This window comes from Sylvia atricapilla, chromosome 11 (assembly GCF_009819655.1).
Source record: "Sylvia atricapilla isolate bSylAtr1 chromosome 11, bSylAtr1.pri, whole genome shotgun sequence".
In the NCBI taxonomy this organism is placed as follows: Eukaryota; Metazoa; Chordata; class Aves; order Passeriformes; family Sylviidae; genus Sylvia; species Sylvia atricapilla.
Genome location: NC_089150.1, coordinates 18,385,168 through 18,404,472, shown reverse-complemented (window position 1 = coordinate 18,404,472; position 19,305 = coordinate 18,385,168). Strand labels below are relative to the sequence as shown.

Genomic DNA, 19,305 nt, shown 5'->3' with positions numbered 1-19,305 from the left:
TAAAGCTTCTCCCCTGGCTGGTGGCTTTTTAAATCCACTGTCAGTGCATGAACAGGTCAGACAGGTTCTGCCTGAAAGGAATAACCAGCCCAAGAGTTTTTATTTGTAATTAGGAGAGTGGATGAAAGCAAGGCGTGGGCCCTGCACAGTCAGGATCTGACTGGCTTCTGTGCCTGCAGGGAAATCTCATCTTCCTGCCCGAATTTCTCCAGCTGCCACAGAGGTGGATACTTGCCTCAGGTGAAAACTGAATATTCGTGTTTGCACTGCTCCTTGCAGACAGAAATTCTGCTCACGTGATATTTCTGATCTGTCTGTATTCAGTGTTAGAAAATTCACCTTTTAAAAGTAAAAATCCTGATCACGTGGCTTCGGTTTAGGTGCATTCTTCTCTTTATATATAATAAAAAAATTTATCATTTCTTCCACTGTGTTCTGGTGTTTAAGTGTCTGACTTCAGAGAAAGCTCAAGGTAGTGAATTTTGAATTTGTTCTGAGACAGAAGATCTCCACGGGGCTGAGTGCATTTGGTGAATGGGACACCAAAGGAGAAAATGGATTTTGACAGTTTATCCATCTACACTTGTAAAAAGTTGTGCTGTTCTGCCCAACCCAAACATTTTTGGCACTTCACAATCGGCCTTCAAAAATGTTCAGTTCAAAAGTTTTCACCCATTTCCAGTTCTGAACTCGTGGATTCGCCTTGATCTCTAATTTACATGATTTTTTTTTTTTAGATTTAAAAGCTGGAAAAAAACCTAATTATGTGCAGTATCTTCATGTGCCCATGGGAGAAATGAGCCTTTAAGAAAAGCATCAGCATTGCAAAACTTGGCAATATTATGGAGTTGCAACATAAAGAACCTGGAGGGGAAAAAAAAAAAAAAAGGAGCAATACTCTTTAAACATTTCTATATTTTAAAAATTATATATTACAAGATTTATTCTGAAAATTGATTCCTAAGACATGTAAAGAATAGAGTGTCCCCTGCTCAGGATTTGGGGCTTTTTATTAAATTAAATTCATTAATAAATTAACGTTTATTGCAGAAAAAAGTGTTAACTTTATGAAATTATTAATACAGTTATTTTATACACAGTTATATAAATGTCAAATTGTTCTTATCAATGTTGTTGATTAGGATTACATTAAATATGAATTTAATATATAAATACAAAGATATCACTTTTAATTTAAACACCAGTATACAGGCGTTAATATCAAAATATTAATTTAAATATTTCAATGAATGTTTGAAATTATGATTGAAATGCAGCAAAGCAGCTGGGCAGGGCGTGTGTGAATTCTGGAGCTGCAGGAGCAGCTGCCCAGGGCTGACACAAACTCCATTTGAAGGTGCTGAACTGGGGGTTTGGGCTTTGGTGGGTGTCTTTCCCTGTCTGTCTGTCCAGCAGATGAACCCCTGACACCAGGGATGTGCCTCCTCCTCCTGGCCCAGCCCCTGCACTCGGCTTCATGTGACACTAAAATTCCTCCAACTCCTGCAAGCAGCAAGCCCAGAAGTTTTTGGCAAGAATCTGATTTATGTAATTAGCCCAGCTCGTCACCTACAGTTGATTTTTTAATTTTTTTCCTTGCTTGGGAATCAGGATTTGCTGATAGGGGAATTTCATCTCAGTGGGACCATTAGAACTTTTTCCTCTTTAGCCACCAGTCTGACACAAAATAATCCCTGTTTTACTCTTGTCCTCTGGAAGGAGGTGGACGAGACTTCTAGTACACCCAGGAATATTTATTTTTCCAGCTTTTTGGAAAGAAGGTGGAATATCACTGAGTAAGAGAAGCAAACATTGAGTCCATGCATCTGAGAGCACCTGGAGCTCAAGAGAAAGGAAATAAAAGGTCAAGAAGAAAAGGATGGAGACAGGGAGAGATGAGGGGGTGCTCTGAGGGTGTGATGTGTCACTTCATTTTTGGGATTCCAGCATCCCATGACTGAGGATTTTTTGGTGCTGTGTGTGCTTTGACCTAGGGAATTTAAAGCCAGGAAACAGGGAATTTTAAAACCTGGGTCATGAAGAATTAATCTTTGATGAGGAAATTTGGTGAGACAGGATGGGGGACTCCGGGTAAGGTGGCATTGATGGGAAAAGTTCTTTTTTCAGGAAGAGAGGGATGGGTTTAGGGTGGTTGGAGAAGACAGCTTGAGGAAGGTGTTGAGACTGTTGGAAGGTGAGGGAGGAGCTTGTAGGTGAGTGAAACGGGATGTTAAGATGGAAAATATTTTAGTATTTTAAACTATCTCCAGGCTGAGGAAGTTTTGGGAATATTTGGAATATTTGTTGCATTTAGGACACGCTGAATTTCAGGAAGTGAAGGAGTGGTGAATGTGAGCACCACGTTTCCCTTGCGGGGAAAAAAACCTGATACAGCCCCACAAATCTGCACAGCCAAGCCTTTTTTTTTTTTTTTGGTGGTTAAAATTTGGTAGCTGTAATCCTTTCTGCCTCTGGGTTAAAAAACAAGCCAAGTGCTAAGACATGACAAAGCTCAGGTTGTGCTCACTGCCATTTCCTGCAGCACCTGGGATTCCTCATGGGATGCTGAGGACAGCCGGTGGCACAGGCAGTGCTCACCAGAGGCAGATTTTGATGATTTTTTGGTAAATGAAAAGCCAAAAATTTGGTTTAGAGAATGTTTTTAAAGGTGGTGAGTGATGGTTGTGTGATCCCTAAGAAAACCAGGGTAGAGCTGGCAGAGGGGAAGTGATGGGAAATGTAAATACAGACTTTACTGGTTTGTCAGAAAGCTGGAAGTTAACAACAAATAAATGTCTCTTTTAATCCAGGAAGTGATGGGAAATGTAAATACAGGCTTTACTGGTTTGTCAGAAAGCTGAGTAACAAATAAATGTCTTTTTAAATCCAAAACGTGAAACACCCCCCCCCCCCTTTTTTTTTCTCTATTTCTTTTTAGAGTGAAAACAGCAAAAGCACAATTTAAAAAAAGCTAGTGTTGATTCCAGTGAGAAATAGTTTTGGTGGGGAATTTTCAGCCTTCTCCAGGTTTCATTTTTGGAAGGAGAAATGCCTCGTGTACCTGCAGAATTGGAAATGGTGACTTTGATCCATTGGAAAAAGGGTTTCAGCTTCCACTCCCTGCATGGCTGGTGAGCAGCAGTGTTGGGAGGCTGGAGCCTCCCAACACTGGAGCAGGGGGAGAGTTTGTCACTGATTTTGTGAAGTTTTTCACGATTATTTCGCTATTTCTGAGACCTGAATTTGTCCTTCTGGACAGCAAGGACATCCTCTGCAGGATTGAGTGGAATCAGGATAATTTATACCATTCCACTTGTGTGCTACAGAACCATGCACACAGTCATGTGTGTGAACAAATGATATATTATATAGTTATATAATAAAACAGACTCTTTTTATATTGATATTTTAAATAATTCAAAGGCGTTGTTCTTTTCCATGTTTTCTTTGTTTTTTCTTTTTTTTCCTTCTGTTGATCCAGAGGACACCCCTCAGCATCCTCAGCAAAGGTTCTTTGAGTGGCTGGGTTTTTGTGAGCACTAAAATTTGGGATAAGTAAGAGTGTGTTTAAGATTGGTTTTGTGTTCTTTTTGGGGTTTTTGTTTGGGTGGGTTTTTGTTTGGTTCGTTTTTTGGTGTGGTAAAAAAATATTATTAAGATCAAATACTTTTAAAATAATAGAGAACAAGATCCTCAATTGGAAAAGAACAGCCTTAGAGTTTGAATGAAATCTCATTTTCATTTAGTGGAGTAGGTTGCAAGTTATATAATTGGGTTTTGCAATAGGTACTTATTAATATTTTAATCTTAAAATTCGGGGTGAGTAATTGCTGTGATGTGCAGAAGCCCAAATTATTTTGTTTCTTAAGGAAAGCTGTGATTGATTTTAGTGCCTGGACAGCATTGGGAATGCTGCTTTTATCTCATTTCTAAGGTGATTTTAATTATTGGAATATTCAACAAGCAAGGTCGGCTCTACGTCTTTACATTTGTTGACATCTAAGTTCAATTAGGCCCTAGATATATATTTATATATTTATATTAAAAAAGTGTATTTTATGTCTTGCCAAGTGAGCTATAAGGGGAAATGTTTTCAAAGACTTTAGCAATCTCAGAGCTCTCTGCTTTATTTCTAAACCCTATAATTAGTGGCTTCTGCAAACTGGATTTGCTTCTTCCCAAAGCTGAGGGATATGCACGGTAATTTTGAAATCTAACCTCTAAACACGGGCTGGCTCCTCATTTTCCTAAGCTAAAAGTGGTTTAGATGCCTGAGCATCAAGCTGACTTAAAATAGGCTTTTTTTTTTCTTTAGTAATCACTCTTTTTTAAAAAAATTTCTTTTTTTTTATCCTCTCGTTTCTCATACTGGAAGAATATAAAGTAATTTTTTTGCCCTGCTGCCACAGTATCAGGGCATGGCATTTGTTTGCATCTGGAGGCTCTGGTGGTGTTCGAGACTCTTTGTAGTTCAAGTTGAATTATGTTTGTGATTATCATCAACCCTTCAGAAATTTAAATTAGTATGCAAATAACGGTTTAAAGATTATCAAGTTTTTAATTAGCACATAACAATTTTCCCACCCAGATAAACTAGATTGATCTGTTGTGTGCTTTAGCTGCGTTTTTTTGAAGTGTTCTAAGAAAACAAAAAGAGAAAAAAAACACCAGCAAGCCGAGAGCTGCAAGACACCAGGGAGAAATGGACAATATTCTTGATAAACCAGAAATCTCACCCAGCACCTCGGTGCCTATTTTATATATTCACCCAGAATTAAATGTGATTTTGGCCAAAAACCCCACAAAAACCTTACAAGGGAGAGCTCTGTCTGTGTCCTGCCTTGGGTTCTGCCTTTCCTGGAAAAGGACAAGGAGAGTGTTTAGTTTGGAGACAAATGATTCTTGCTGAGGAGGGCAGGTTTTAATTAACCAAAAAACTTTTTGAGTTGATAAATCCCATGGAATTTTCTCATCTGGTATGAAATAGCTGGTCCTAAACCGCTCAGTATTTACAAGCAAGTGATGTGAAATTTTGATTCACCATCACAGTGAGCTGCTGTTTAAAGATCTGTGTGTCTTTAAAGAAGTGAGTGGTACAGAACAAGAACTGCAGTACAGCAAGGCATTTTTTAAAAAATAAAATTAAGGAAAAATCTTTTAAAAAATCCATCTGCCAGGCCAGACAAGCCATTACCATCTCTCCCTGGGCCCTACAAGTGCTTCCAACTCTGGGCATTCTTAGGCATTGCTGTATTTTTGGTTTTCCTGGCATTTTGTTCCGTGGAGATTCTTATAGTGAGTTACCCAGCACTTTGTGACATACACTCATAAATAAAAAAAATGAAATTAAAATAAACACATTTCTTCACTAGATAATGCTGTGCTTGTTTTTTTTTTTATTTTTTTTTAAGCAGCATTCCCCAAGTTTAGGTTATGACAAGAATGACAGAATACACAAATTATTTTGTTACAAGTCGATTTTGGGTGTAAGCTTCCTATTTCAGTCTTGAGAAGCTCCAGTGACAATTAAAAAAGCACCTTTTGTGTTCTGTAATGTTGTTGAAACCTTTAACTAGGGGACAGGTAAAACAGGAAGGCACCAGCTTGAGCTCAGATGCTGTCCTTTGTGGAGCTTTCCTTAATTATTGATTTATTTTAAGGGAACAGGTAGTTTGGTGTGATTAAAATCTATTTGCAATGCAACTTTATGATTAAGGGAAAAAAAAAAAAAAGTGGAGGAATGCAGATGTGAATAAATGATGTGTGTTTTGATATCTTCTCTCCATGGTGTGAGTGCTTCATGCTTTGTCAGAAGTGTGTGGAGTTACTTTTTGTGGTGTGTGAGTCAGCGAGGGAAGAGCTGTGTGTGCGGATCCCAGGCACAGCTGAGACTGCTGCTTGCAAGGAACTGGAAATGTCATTTTCCTTGTCCTTTCCAATGCCTTCTCTGGGTTTGCTGTGTGTTCAGTCCATTTCAGCTCTTTTTTCCTCATCACACCTGAATGGATTTCAAAGCAAACACCGCAGCTTGCTTCAAGGAGAGTTTTTGTTTTGGCTTTTTCCTGCGCAATGTGTGTTTAACAGATACAAGAGCAGAGATGTTGGGGGCAGCTTTTCCCACTCACTGCAGTGGAAAAAGAAAAGCCTTTTCCTTCAGGCACATCGCCACCTAGCAACCCTCAGCTTGAATCTGCCCTTTTCTTAGGGAAAGGAAAAAGGTAAAACCTGTTTTTAAATGTTCTTGCTTTATTCCTCCCCCTCCTCCTCGGCGTGCATTGAGGTTTTCAGTTGGTGCCTGTCTGACCTCAGGAGCTGCAGCTGATAATGAATTACCTGCTCAAAATTGGAATTATGCTGAGCAGCAGCTCTGTGTGGCCACTCAGACATATCAGAGTAGGTCTCACCTCTGTAAATGCCATTTTTTCTCTCAGTGGCAGAACTGGTCACTGTTTCAAGAGTTGCTCTCTGCTGATGATCCTCATGGGTGGAATTTCAGTTTTCTCCCATCTGTGGGGTTGGTTCTTAGCTTGTGTTGCCCATTTTCCCCCTGGAAGATGTTGTGGAGTGCAGGCACAAAAGGCATTTTATTTTCTCAGAGGGCAGAGGGAGGAAAGGGTCGAGAAGGGCAAAAAAAAAGGCAAAGCAAAAAGCAGCCCCTGTATGTTTGTGATGCTCTAAAGCAGCCCAGTGCATGTTCAAATGCTCTAAACCCCATCTAAACTCTCACTGTCAAATCTGATATCACACACTTGATTTGTTAAGAATTTTTTCCCTACAAAAACCCAGGTGAACAAATAATGTCCAGTTGTAAGTATTTATTTTTACACGAAGTCCTGTTATTGCCAGTAGTGCCCTACCTGCTCTTTTTGCATGCCATACTTTGCTTTTGGTGCCTCCTGAGGCGGTGAGACATGCTGTGTGCAGACTGAATTTGCTTTCTGTGTGTTGAAGTTGTGAAAAATGAGATTCACTTTTTGGTAGATTTTAAGAAATAGGTTTTAATAAAAGATAAGACAATTAGGAGATAAGGAAAAAGCAAAGTACGGCATTTAGCCAAGTCCATAAATTGCTATTTCAGAGGCTTTCTTTAAATACCCTTTCTGTTGTATCAATCTGTTGAATATTCATATTTTTCCATAAACTAGTTTCCATATTCCAGGGACTGTTTTGCATGGCCCCTCCTTGGGTCTGCCTTTTTAGAGCTGCGTGTTTCTTGGCTGCGTCTTCATTATCACCTCCAGTTTGGGCTTTGGTCTGTGCTTTCTTCAGATGGCAGATGCTGATAGCTGGTGTATCAATAGCAGAGTCTTCTTTATATGTTCATTGGATGATATTCCGGCCAAACAGACTGGGATACAAGCATACTATATCACTACTACCACTATGCCTAATTTTCTTTACTAACAGCAGAAATAAAAACTTATATCCTTACCACAAAGTTATTAATCGTATAGCACACACCTTGGGAAAAGCCAACTTTATAATAGTCATTTATAACAAAGCAGAGGGGATCGCTGAGAGGCTGCTGCCTGTGCCCTGCTCGGGGGGATGGATAATTAGAATAAAATGCCATATAAATGCCCCTGGAGGCCGTGGCTGTCCCGTTACCTCTAGAGGCTGCTGTTGTGTTAGAGTTCAGTGGGCTCCCAGCTGGGATCCCCTGCCAGGAGTGTGCAGTCCTAGAGGAAATGCTCCAGACCGTGAGAGGCACAGATAGCTCAGCTCTGTGTTTGCAGCTATCAGGATGCAGAAGGAACTGATGAAAACCAGCTTTTTTTCCCTGGCCTGCTGATTCGCTGATTGTTGGTTCCAGTTCAGTGGAAGATCTCTCAGACTGAGGAGCAGCAATCTGAATTGAGGATTTGCTGACAGGAACCAAGTGCTTTACACTGACCCTGACAGTATTTGAGGTCTGCTGGACTTGGATTCGTCGAGCTGATAAAATTTTCATTCAAAGAAAGTTTTCCTAAGAATTTGAATTTTGGGTTTAAAATGCAATGTTAAGTGCTAAGTTTACATTGATAATGCCTCCCCCACTCTTTCACTAGGCATTGCCTTGTTTTCAGCATAGATATTTTAATTTAGAAGTTCAAGAAGCTCTCGGTGTTTGGTCCAGTTTATTATTATTTATTGTGAACCATGTTCATTATGCAACATTTGACAAGTCCAATCAGAGTTCGTACTGAAATGCTGAAAGCCATTCACCTACCAGGGATCATTACTGCCTAAAAACCTGCACACCAGTGACTGCTGGTCTAATAAAGAGGAATTAACTCCTTTATTAGTGTCTGGACAGCACATCCAAGTAGTCAGTGGTTTGTGGACAACACCCAACCACACTTTTCCAAACAGCTTGGAGAAATATGAAACTTTGAATATAGAGAATTCAAATTGGAATTTGTGCACCCCTGTCTCACACAGCACTGCTCTAAAGGAGTTTAAATGGTGTTTTCTTCCTCATCACCGACCCCTCCCATGAAAATTTAAGTATTTGAAAGTGAAAAAATGGAATACTTAGTGTCCTTCCCAAGCACCAAATAAATGTGTTGCATTCATGTGAATTCGGGGACACTCTATGTTGAAAACTGTACCTATCAAAATACCTAAAACTGGTGAGCAACTTGCATTTCATGCTGAAGAAATGTGCCTCTCTTTTTTTAATGTTGTTGGTGTGAATTTTTATTGTTGTTTATGTCTTCGAGGGCTCAGATTTCTCTTGATGTCTTTGTTAGATGGCTGTTTTAATTTGATGGATTTGTGTAGAGTATCTCTGAGCATGCACAAATATCCAAAACTTCTCGTGTCTTGCTTAAAAACCACCATACACTACTCTTTATTAAAGATATTTCTCTTTGTAGAAGATATTATGGGCTGCTTTGGTCTGTGTGGTTGTAACTTTTCCAAAACAACTGCAACTTTTTATTAGATACTATTCAAGGAATGTGCTGTTACCTCAGCATTGTGTATCTCAGGTAAGGAGAAACCTTTATGTTCTAGGCAATCTTCCTTAGATTATTCAGTAAGACACCAGCAGTAAATTTAAAATACCCGTTCTTACTGAAATACCCAGCGCCAAGGTGCCGTCACAAAGTGTTACTCTGTGAGTTGCCTCTGTCCTGTCATCCCTTCCCTTCTCTAGCAGAGGGGAGAAGTTCTCAGCGTGGAAATTACAGTGTTTTGCTGGTTCTGCCCTTTGGTGTACCATGACGATTCCCTATCCCAGACGGGCAGGGATGAGATGTGCTCCAAGCTGCAGAGGGAAAATTAGGATTCTATTCGCGTTCTTTAGTTCTCTTTTCGTATCAGCCGCAGGAAATGCAGGCTCTGGTGCCCATCAGGCTCGCACATGCTGCCACCCGCCCAGATGTTCTGCGCTGCTGGCAGGATGTTGGAGCACATCTGTGCGAGCAGCTTTGTGCTCCAGGTCGGGACGGCACAAGGGCAGCCCACATCCTGAGATGAGAGAGCTGCAGCAGTCTCCGTCATCTCTGTCATCTCAGCCGGCAGCTGCTAAAGAGCCAGAGCCCGGGATGTGTGACCACTAATAGCCCTTAAAAACTCCCATCTGGCCGTGCCCTGATGGAATTGCAGCAATGCGTGCGATGCCTGGTTACATGCACAGAGAAAAACCTTTTAAAACTATTTATATATAAACTGTATACACGGGGAAATAGCCGCTGCCTCACGCCTTTTATTTTAATTGTCTCTCTCATTCCTGTGATTCCATTTATCATTCCTGCCGTGCCGTGCCGTGATTCCATGTCTGCTGTTGCCGCAGAACCGCATTGCTTCTCGCTGCAAGGCGCTGAGGCCGTGCTGGGGAGCGAAGAGAGGCAGAATTAGTTTTAACTAAAAGAAGCAGCAGCCGCCTTCCCCCCCGAAGCCGCCCGTGCCCGGAGGAGGCCCCTCAGCGCCGCTTCCTCCCCTCGCAGCCGCCTCCTCCTGCCGCTGTTTCCTGTGCGGGCGGCTGTGACGCGCCGTGCCCTCCCTGTTTCCCTGTCTCCCTGTTTCCCTGTCTCCCTGTTTCCCCGTTTCCCCGTTTCCCTGTCTCCCCGTTTCCCTGTCGTTTCCCCGTTTCCCCGTTTCCCTGTCCCGGTCCCGCCGCTCCGTGCCGGGCGCTGCGGATCGCCCAGCGGCGGCGGGCGGCGCGTGCGCGGGGCGGGCCGGGCCGTGTGGGCAGCGGGGCCGCCGGGCAGTGCCGGCCACTGCCGCTGTCAGCGCCGGCGCTCGCAGCGGGCTGCGCGCTCCCTGCTGCCTGCCTGCCTGCCCCGCCGCCTTCGCTTCGCTTTCACGCCTTTTTTAGTTTTAATTATTATTTTTTTTAAACTTGGAAGAACCTTTGGGAAGCCCCCCCGCGCACGGCTTCTCCTCCGGCCCGCAGCGCGTTCTCCTCGCGTTCTCCGGGCTGTCGGAGCTCGCTCCCCCTGCCCGACCCGCTCCAGGCTGGGCCTCTGCTGGCGTTTGGAAGCCGGGGGCGCCTCGGCACCGTCTGCCTCCCCCTCCCGGAGCCGCTCCTCTCCGCCAGCCCGATAAATGCTGTTTATGAGGATGGACCTGTTGAACTACCAGTACTTGGACAAGATGAACAACAATATCGGCATCCTGTGCTACGAAGGTAACAGTGGCTGGCCGCGGGAAGGCGATGGTGCCGCCGCACGGGGAGGGGACGGATCCCTGGCACGGGCGGGATGGATCCCTTCAGGGATGGATCCTTCTCGGAGCGCTGCTCGCTCTTGTTTGTCCGCGGGGATGTTTTTGGAGATCACCGGTGCGGGACGCCCCACGGGCCGTTGTCTGAGCTTTGTTTCAGGGCAGAGATTTCTTTCTTTCCATGTGATTTTTTTTTTTTTTTTTTTTTTTTTAAGACAAGCCGCGTTTTCAGCGCCAACTTTCCTTTCCCTCGCCGGCGGCACTGCTGGCACTAAGGGCTGGGGGCCGGGCGGGGGTTTGTCCCCTGGGGTCTGTGTATCGGGGTTTGTCCCCTGGGGTCTGTATATCGGGGGTCTGTGTATCGGGGGTTTGTCCCTTGGGGTCTGTGTATCGGGGGTCTGTGTGTCGGGGGTTTGTCCCTTGGGGTCTGTATATCGGGGTCTGTCCCCTGGGGTCTGTCCATCTCTCCCGGCGCCGCGGGGCTGGGCCGCGGCCGGACACGCGTGGGCCCGGCCCGGCCGCTGTCGGGGCCGAGTGTCCGGCGTTTGCCCGCGGGCCGTGGCCATTGTCCAGTGTGTCCCTGGGCCGTGGCCATGGTGCGGTGTCCGGTGTGTCCCCCGTGTCCCCGGGCCATGGCCATTCCCCGCTGTGTCCGGTGTGTCCCCCGTGTCCCCGGGCCGTGGCCATTCCCCGCCGTGGCCGGTGTGTCCCCCGTGTCCCCGGGCCGTGGCCATTGTGCGGTGTGTCCCCGGGCCGTGTTCAGTGTCCCCCGTGTCCCCGGGCCGTGGCCATTCCCCGCCGTGGCCGGTGTGTCCCCCGTGTCCCCGGGCCGTGGCCATTGTGCGGTGTGTCCCCGGGCCGTGTTCAGTGTCCCCCGTGTCCCCGGGCCGTGGCCATTCCCCGCCGTGGCCGGCGCTGGCCGCTCTCCGGGCCCTGCCGGGAAGGCGCCGGAGGTGCCGGGGCAGGATCAGCTTTGTGAATCTCGGCGGAGTTTTCTCTACGTGCGGCTGCGAGAAGCGGTTATGGCTTGGCTTTGCCTGGAGAGAAAGGCACCACTGAGCTAATTCGGCTTGGCAGCGGGGCTGGGTTTGCTATAGCCACACACAAGCGCCGCGAAAAGCTTTTCTTTTTTTTTTTTTTCTGATTCAGCAGGAAGGTTTTCCATGTTCGTTCGGAAAATAAACTTGCTGGAGTTGTCAGGAAAGAAACAATGGGGAGCGTACACGGGCCGAGGAGATAGCTGTTCACACTGCTCCCAGAAAGGCTGATACAGAACTCAGGGAGCTGAATGTCACTGGGGAAATGCCAGTCTTTGCTATCCCTGAAGCAGCATGGCCATGTTCCTGCCCTTCAGGAAGTGCAGGGGCTCCCTGTTGTGCTGTTAATATCTTTGTTTCTCCTCCTTTCCTGCCTTTTCTTTCCTGTACAAATATATGTATATTCATTTGGATATATACGTATTTGTATATATCTGTTTTACAGCAGATTGAGCTGAATAACACAGAGCTGGCATTCCATGGAATTGAATTCTTGCTTTGTTAGAGCAAGAAAACTTGTTTAAAAGAAAACAAAAGAAAAACAACTTTCAGGATCCCATAACTTTTTGATTTCAGGATCCTTTAACTTTTTCACCGCTCTCTGCAGTAATTAGTGTTTTCTTTGGAAGCAGTTGGTAACTTCTAATGAAGACCGTGGAATTTTATGCAAAGCTGTATTTATGTAATCCATCTTTCTGAGTGTTTTGTTGACTAAGTTTTTGTTGCCCTGTAGTTTTGGCTCATTAGTTCAATTCATTGTTATTATGTCCAATATATATGGAAGATTCTTTCCAGCCTCCTTTTTAATTCCCCACCCTCTTCTCCAGTAATGATTATTTAACCAGATCTTAGCTTTAATAGTTCAAAAGCAAAAGTACAGCTTAAGGAATACACTCTACTGAGGCAGTTTTTGTTTAGGTTAAATATCTGTTGCTATTTTCCTTCTTCTGGAAGTTAACATTTTTCATACTAAAATAAACACACAGAATGAAGAGAAGAAAAGCAAAACTTCAGTGGTGTTTATAGTGACGTGTTTATATCGTAATGGTTTGAAAAGTGTAAACACTGGCAACATCTGCTCTGAACTCAAAGGGTGTTTTAGAGATGCCTACAGATCTTCCAGGCCTCTGCCATAGTATTTATTTTATAAGTGAGTTGTGTCAGCAGCCATGGATCTTGTCTTTCCAGGGACACTGTGGCAGTAGTAATGATATTGACAACAAAACACCCTTTCAAACTCAATTAATTAGGATTTATTGGAGGTCACACTTGAACTACTTATAAATTGATGCCTTTCTGAAAAGTACTTTTGAAGGTGTAGGAGAGGATACAAATGCATTGTGTGGTGGGAAAACAAGTTTGAAATTTCAGAGGAAAGAATGATGGGCCTAGAGGCCTCAGGAAATAGATGGCTTCCTTGTTCCTTTATATTCCTCTTGAAACATTTGGGTTTGGGTTTTGAGATGATTTCTGTGCTGGTGAGATGTGTCAGTGTGTCTTAGGAAGTTTACTGGTGCTTTTACTCTCCTGGCACTGGAATGGTTGGATTTGCAGCAGCCTGTGGATCAGAGATGTGTTGATACGGAAGAAATAGGAAAAAGTTCCTCCACTGTGAGCATTTGGCAACCCTTTAGTTGGACATGGAGCAGAGGAGTGTGATTTGCATCCTGAGAGGAATCCTGCTTTTTCTTGCCCAGCAAGAGTCCCAGATAGCAATTTGTTATCTGTGAGCTGCAGGCTGCTGAGTTAATGCCAGCCCTGGAGAGCCTTCCCTGCCTGGGAGGGGAGCATCCCAAAGAGCTCTGCTGTGCCTTGTCTCAGCCATTCATGGTCACACTCCAGAGTTTTCAGCATGGGAATACTGTCCACGTGCTGTTTGCTTTATTGAACACATCTCTGATTTTGGCCCACCCCCCATCTGGGGGAAGAGGAAAAATGGTGATAACACAGATGTGGGCAGCAGAATGTCCTTCTGCTGGGGCTGGCCTGGGAATGGGAGAGCTGGAAATTCTCCCATGAGTTATTCAAAAGTGAGGCTGTGCTGCAGGTTTGGCTCTGCAGGTGAAACCTCACCCACAGTTGACTGTTTTCTCAAATGTGGGATGAGTTCTTATATTTTTTGTTGGGAGGTTGGGTTTCTAATGGGTCCTAAAGGTGTCTTTGTAGCCTCTTGCAAATTTCTGCACACTCAGGTAATTAAAACAGCCACAGCCAGGAAAAGGATTGTAACCAGAAATGTGGGGAAAGAGTTTTAGAATGGGGGTCCATAACTCTGAAGCACAGGATAAAGCCATTTGCCTTCCTCAAGGTTGGTTGTTTTACGCTGATTATTTGTGTCCTTTGGAGAGTTTTCTTAATCTCATTACTAGCTTTGAGCCCCCATGATGCCCCATGGAAATCTCAAATCCACCTGATGCTTTTGGAGGAAAATACAAATGGTTTTTTAACCCATAAAAAAGACATTTGAGTTTCATCTCCCTCTCCAGTGAAAGAAAATGTTTAAATCATTCAAATGGGAATGTTAGTCCTCACCAATGGAAAATGACAGTTATGTTAGTGATGATCAACCATTCCAAGCAATTTATTGTAACAGTTCTGGTGCAATGGGAAAGAAAAGAAGTAATTAGAGAATTGTTGCCTTGGCATCTGGCTGCTCATCTTTAGCGTGAATACATCTGATATTCTTCTACTCAACATTTGCTGCCAGTGATCAACAATGGCCAGTTTAATGAGCGGATCTTTGAGATCATTGTTTTCTTCCTTAATGAGCTCAGGGTCATGGGGGAGCTCCCGGAGCCCTGGCCGAGGTGCAGAGGCCAGGGAGCAGCAGCACTCCGGGGCAGGCTGGCATTCCCTATCAAATGACAGCCACTTGATCCGGGCAGCTATTGCAGGGCTGCAGCATCTGCAGCTTGCTTTTGTGGTGGAAATTCACTTCAGGGCAGCTCAAACATTCCCCCTCAGCCCGGTGTGGGAGGGAATGGGCTGCTCAGTTAAACAGAACACAGCACAGGTGATGCTGCTCTTTGACTCCAGCCAGTTCTGGCTCCTGCTTTCCCACGGAATATGCATGAGGAGGTGCAGTCTCCAGGCGGATTCATTTCATTCTGTTTATCACAGATGGTGCTGTGTTGGAAGGCAGATTGCTGCTTTCCTTCCTCTCTCTCTCTCCCCGTTTCAGATGCTCTGGGTTATTGCTGCATTCTCAGGGCTGGAACTGCTGTGCTGGGAAAGGTATAAAGAAATGCAATAAGATGCTAAGAAATCCCCCAGGCATGTTACTTGGAGCACTCAAAATAGTTATGCAGAGTTCTCTGGATAGTCCAGAAGACTGGGATTTTTTTTTTTTAAATGAAGAAAATTGGATCCAGATTTCTAGCAAAACACCCCTTTTTGGTTTCAGGACAGCTTTCATTAGTTAGTGGCATATTACATAATTATTTCACTGACTTCCTGTAAGGCTGGAGCATTCTTGGCTTGCAGAGCTGGGTGTCCTCTCAGGGCACTGCAAGGCATCCTGAAAATGTGTCTGTCTTCCCCAAAAGATGTTTGCTATAACATCCTGCTAACTTCGTTTGCTTTTTAATAAAATGCAACGTGTTTTCTGCAGTTCTAAAGAAGAGTTTCCATCAGCTTGCTCTGCTGACCTTGCATTTTTCTCCTTCTCTAACGTCAGTTTTCCTATTAACTGCAAAGTTTGGGTTAATTTCTAAATCTGTAAAATGCCTTAAAGCACTTTTCTTCTGCAAAGAATTGGATAAGAATCTCCTTCACGGCGAATTAGGTGTTCTTATTTGTAGTGCAGTGTAAAACTTCTGTTCAAAGCCATGTAAATTAAGATGCACCTACAGAATGGTTCCCCATTTATAGAACTTTCTGTGGGTTTTGCATTTTCAATCTCTTTCATCTGCAGGAAAAAAACAAAGGGCCCCAGCTTCACAGTTGGGCTTTCCTTGCTCATTTCCTCCTAGCATGAAGTTGGGAATATCCTCTTCAGGACTGACATCAAAATTTGGTTTATTTTCCTCGTTCATCAAAGGCAGGATAGATTTAGGTCATACTTTAACTTTTTTTTTTTTCCCCTGGAGTTCTGTTGTTCTCACCCTAGATGCTAGTTCAGCATTTGTACTGAGAACTCAAACAAGGAAATTAAAAACCCAAATATAATAGAGTGTTATCCCACAGCTTTCTGGAGATAAGATAGGCAGCATATTTTTTTTCCTGAGATAAAAGGTAGTGAGGTTTGTAGCAGTAAGTTGAGTTCTGTGTTAATGAGCAATTTGCTTAAAGGCTGTAACTTGTTACTCACAAGTCAAATTTGTTACAGTGCCAGGTCTCTTTGGATATAAATCCAGGGATTTTAGGAGACATTGAAAAAGCTTAAATTGCTCCAGAGTTTGAACAATGCACTGCATTGTATGGAGAGCTGTTAGAGAAAAAATAAAGCTTCAACAACAGTCTTCATTGTGTGGCATCTAAAATTATGAATGAAAAAGTTCATCCATATGTATTGGCTTTGCCTTTTTAAAATATCTGCTTTGCATGAAAATAGTTGTCTATTAATTTCTTCTTGAGGTTTAATACAGATGGGCCTTTATATTTGATTTTGGCTGAATAGACTGCAGAGTTTGAACATGCTGCACGCAGACACAGTGCCAAGCAATTCAGCGAAGTTGTTTACACTAACAATAATCCGGGCAGGACAGAGCCTATAATTTCTCACTGATAATACCGTGAGGTAGCGGTGAACACAAGTTCCTGGAGAAGTGTTTACAAAAATGGCTTTATACTTCCTCAGCGTTAAAGAGCTGTGAGGGCTTTGGGGTCGAATTCAGTCTTTAGAGCCAGCCAGTTTTTCCTGCAGCCCGCATCATCCCCTGGAAATTGCTCTCCAGAGAGCTGCACACACAGGGGCATTGTTTGGCCCCGCCTTTGGGGAGAGCTGTGGGATGGGGCTGGGGGCAGCAGCACACACCACCAGGCTCCCTCTGGATTTCCTGGGGGCGCCTTGGCCCTGGTGCTTCATCTCACGGCTTTTGTACGCGTCCTCATTCTCAGCCTGGCCCTACAAGTGGGCTCAGCCATAGCTCAGGGAGCACTGGTGTGTGTCCTGGGAGGGATGGGGGGAGAGGGATCCTCCAGGGCACTGAACAGGCAGTTGAGCTCTTAATTAGGGTTATCTCTGCCCACTTGTAAAGCTCATGTCACAGATGGATGGAGCTGCAAGAGGTTTGGTCTTAACAGCAGGAGTAGCTGGTGCTGACTGTAGGGTAAGGCGAGCTTGGGGGACTTCAGCTCACACTGTCACACAATCTCCTGAGCTGGAAGGGACACACAGGGACCATGGATCCAGCTCCAGTACCCCAGCGCTCCCACCCTGGGCAAACCTGGGAGTTCCTGGAGCTCTGGCAGCCCCAGGGCTGTGCCCACTCCCTGGGGAGCCTGGGCAGTGCCCAGCAGCCTCTGGGGTAGAACCTTTCCCTGATAATCCAACCTGACCCTCCCCTGATGCAACTGGAGGCCATTCCCTTAGAAAAGGTCATTCCTTGTTAAGAAATAATCTCAGTACAGCTTCTTGTGCAACCTTGGTGAAGCTGAGGAACCTGGCACCACCATGGCATTGGTTCCAGCCAAAGAAAAAGTCACCCAGAAACCTTGGTGAGGTGATGGGACTTCAGCAGAGACCTTCAGAGATCCACTTTTAATAAAAATGACATTAAATCCTTAAATCTAAGGGTGATAAGGGTGGTGGGGACAGAAGTGTGAAACTGAGGTTGGAATCATTCCTTATCTAAGTTTCACAGCACTGGTTGGTATCAGATTTTTTTTTTAAACAAGAGTTTAGAATGTTTCCTTCCCTAAATTTCATGGCGCTGCTTGGTGGCAGATTATTTAAAGTAACACTTTTTCCCCCTTTTCTTTTAAACTTGGTTGTTTCTAGGGTAAAAAGCAAGAACTTGTTTAACATAGTAGCACTTGATGCAGTCCAGCTTTTCCCCCAAAAAATGTTGTGTGATGCTTTGTTTTGGAGAAAAAGCTCATCCACAAGTGGTGTTGGTGGATAGAAGCAGGTGATATTTGGGATAAAGTGGAATGTTTCAGCCTTGGTGGCACACAGGGAGGAAGGGAAGTTGCCTTCAGCAGGCTGGTGCCAGCTCAGTTCCCTCACAAACCTGTGGCTCCTGTCCTTTCCTAATTCCTGTTGTTACAGGAGTCTGTGATTATTTAAAGACATGTTCCTTCTCACTCCTCATCACTTCAGAGTGTTCCCTGTCAGCGGTGAGAACCAGGCATTGTAGTGTGTAACTTTCCTGCTATTCTTCCAAATGTTGCTAACGGGTTCCAGGAAATATATTTGCTCTCGCAGGGAAGGTTTGGAACCAGTTGTGTTTAAAAAGCAGTAGTTTTTCCTGGAAACCCATTTGACAGGGCAGGCATGGACTCAGCTCTGCGCTTTTCTGCTTTGTGAGGCTTAATATTTATTTCTCAGTGTGCAGAAATAGGAGGATTTTTTTGCCTTTAAATATGGGTTGTAGTTAGATGTGAGAGAGATTTAGTCAGTTGGGGGTTTTTTTGCCCAGGGTAGGAATGGCACTGTTGTATGGGAATATAAACCGATTTGGAACATTCATTATGTTGTGTTTTAGTTCAAAATCCCAGAAGAGCAGATTGGCAATACCCTTTGTAGTTACAACCTACAAAGTGCCCAGCCCAGCCAGCTTTTCCATGAGAAGAGTGAAACCCAAAGCTGCCAAATGGATCTTTTTGGGTGGCTGGTGTTCTTTTTGGAATGAGTGGGGATTTACTGCTTTTGCAAATGGTATCAACACACTGGGCTTGCATTTTAGAGATGGTATTGAGACTTCCAATTTTGTTATTCAATTGCTAATATTTAGTACTTAATTTAGTTCTTTCTTCTTTAGTACTTAAATTACTTCTGAAAGTAAATTAAGATATTTGTGACAATAGCAGGTTCAGACAATTTCAGAAAATTACGATTTCTTGGCTCCTTATTACAACATTGGAGTTGTTTTCTGTGATGCTCTGCTGATTGTAATTAAATGTCCCTATAAGGAAAATTCAAGTTGCCAAAAGGAAACGGTTTCTATGAATCTGGATGATCTAGGAAGATCAGTAAATGCCACACAAGAGCCAGCCAAGTCAAATAGGAGTATTTAGTTGTTCTGTTTATATTCTTTGGAAAGCAACATCTTCTAAAGCAGCTCGACAAGAACTGCTCTGACATAGAGAAAAAGGAGTTGACACAACGGTGGCCCCTCCTTTGTGGTGCTTTTATCCAGAACACATGAAATGTGAAATGAAGACAGGGTGAGGGAAGTGCTGTATGATTCACATAGGACAGGTCTGAACTCGGCCAGTTCCTTGGATTTGGTATAAATATTTATGGCATCGAAGGGGAATTTTTAAATTTTATTATTTTTTTTTAATATTCTTCCTCATGCTCCGGATCTTTTTTAGATGTCCTTCTCCCCAGACATCTGGTGTGCACTGGTGCTTGTTTAACCCCCACCCTGCAGTTTTCCTGCTGTGGCATCTCGGAGCTCTGTGCTTGGCTGGAATGAAATCTCCTCGGGCCAGCTGGGGCAATGCTGACGTG

General features: G+C 44.0%; 1 protein-coding gene across 2 annotated transcripts in view; it reads left to right on the top strand.

Annotated features, from left to right (window-relative positions):
• VGLL4 (vestigial like family member 4) overlaps positions 1 to 19,305 on the top strand; it is a 77,477-nt gene that overhangs the window by 23,508 nt on the left and 34,664 nt on the right. Inside the window, exon 1 of one of the 2 annotated variants that reach the window (XM_066326941.1) lies at positions 10,351 to 10,615. The exons of the other annotated variant lie outside the window; for it this stretch is intronic. Within the exon in view, the coding sequence (XP_066183038.1) occupies positions 10,534 to 10,615 (82 nt within the window). The 5' untranslated portion in view covers positions 10,351 to 10,533. Of the gene's footprint in view, positions 1 to 10,350; positions 10,616 to 19,305 lie in introns of those variants that run through there. 2 annotated transcript variants of the gene reach the window in all.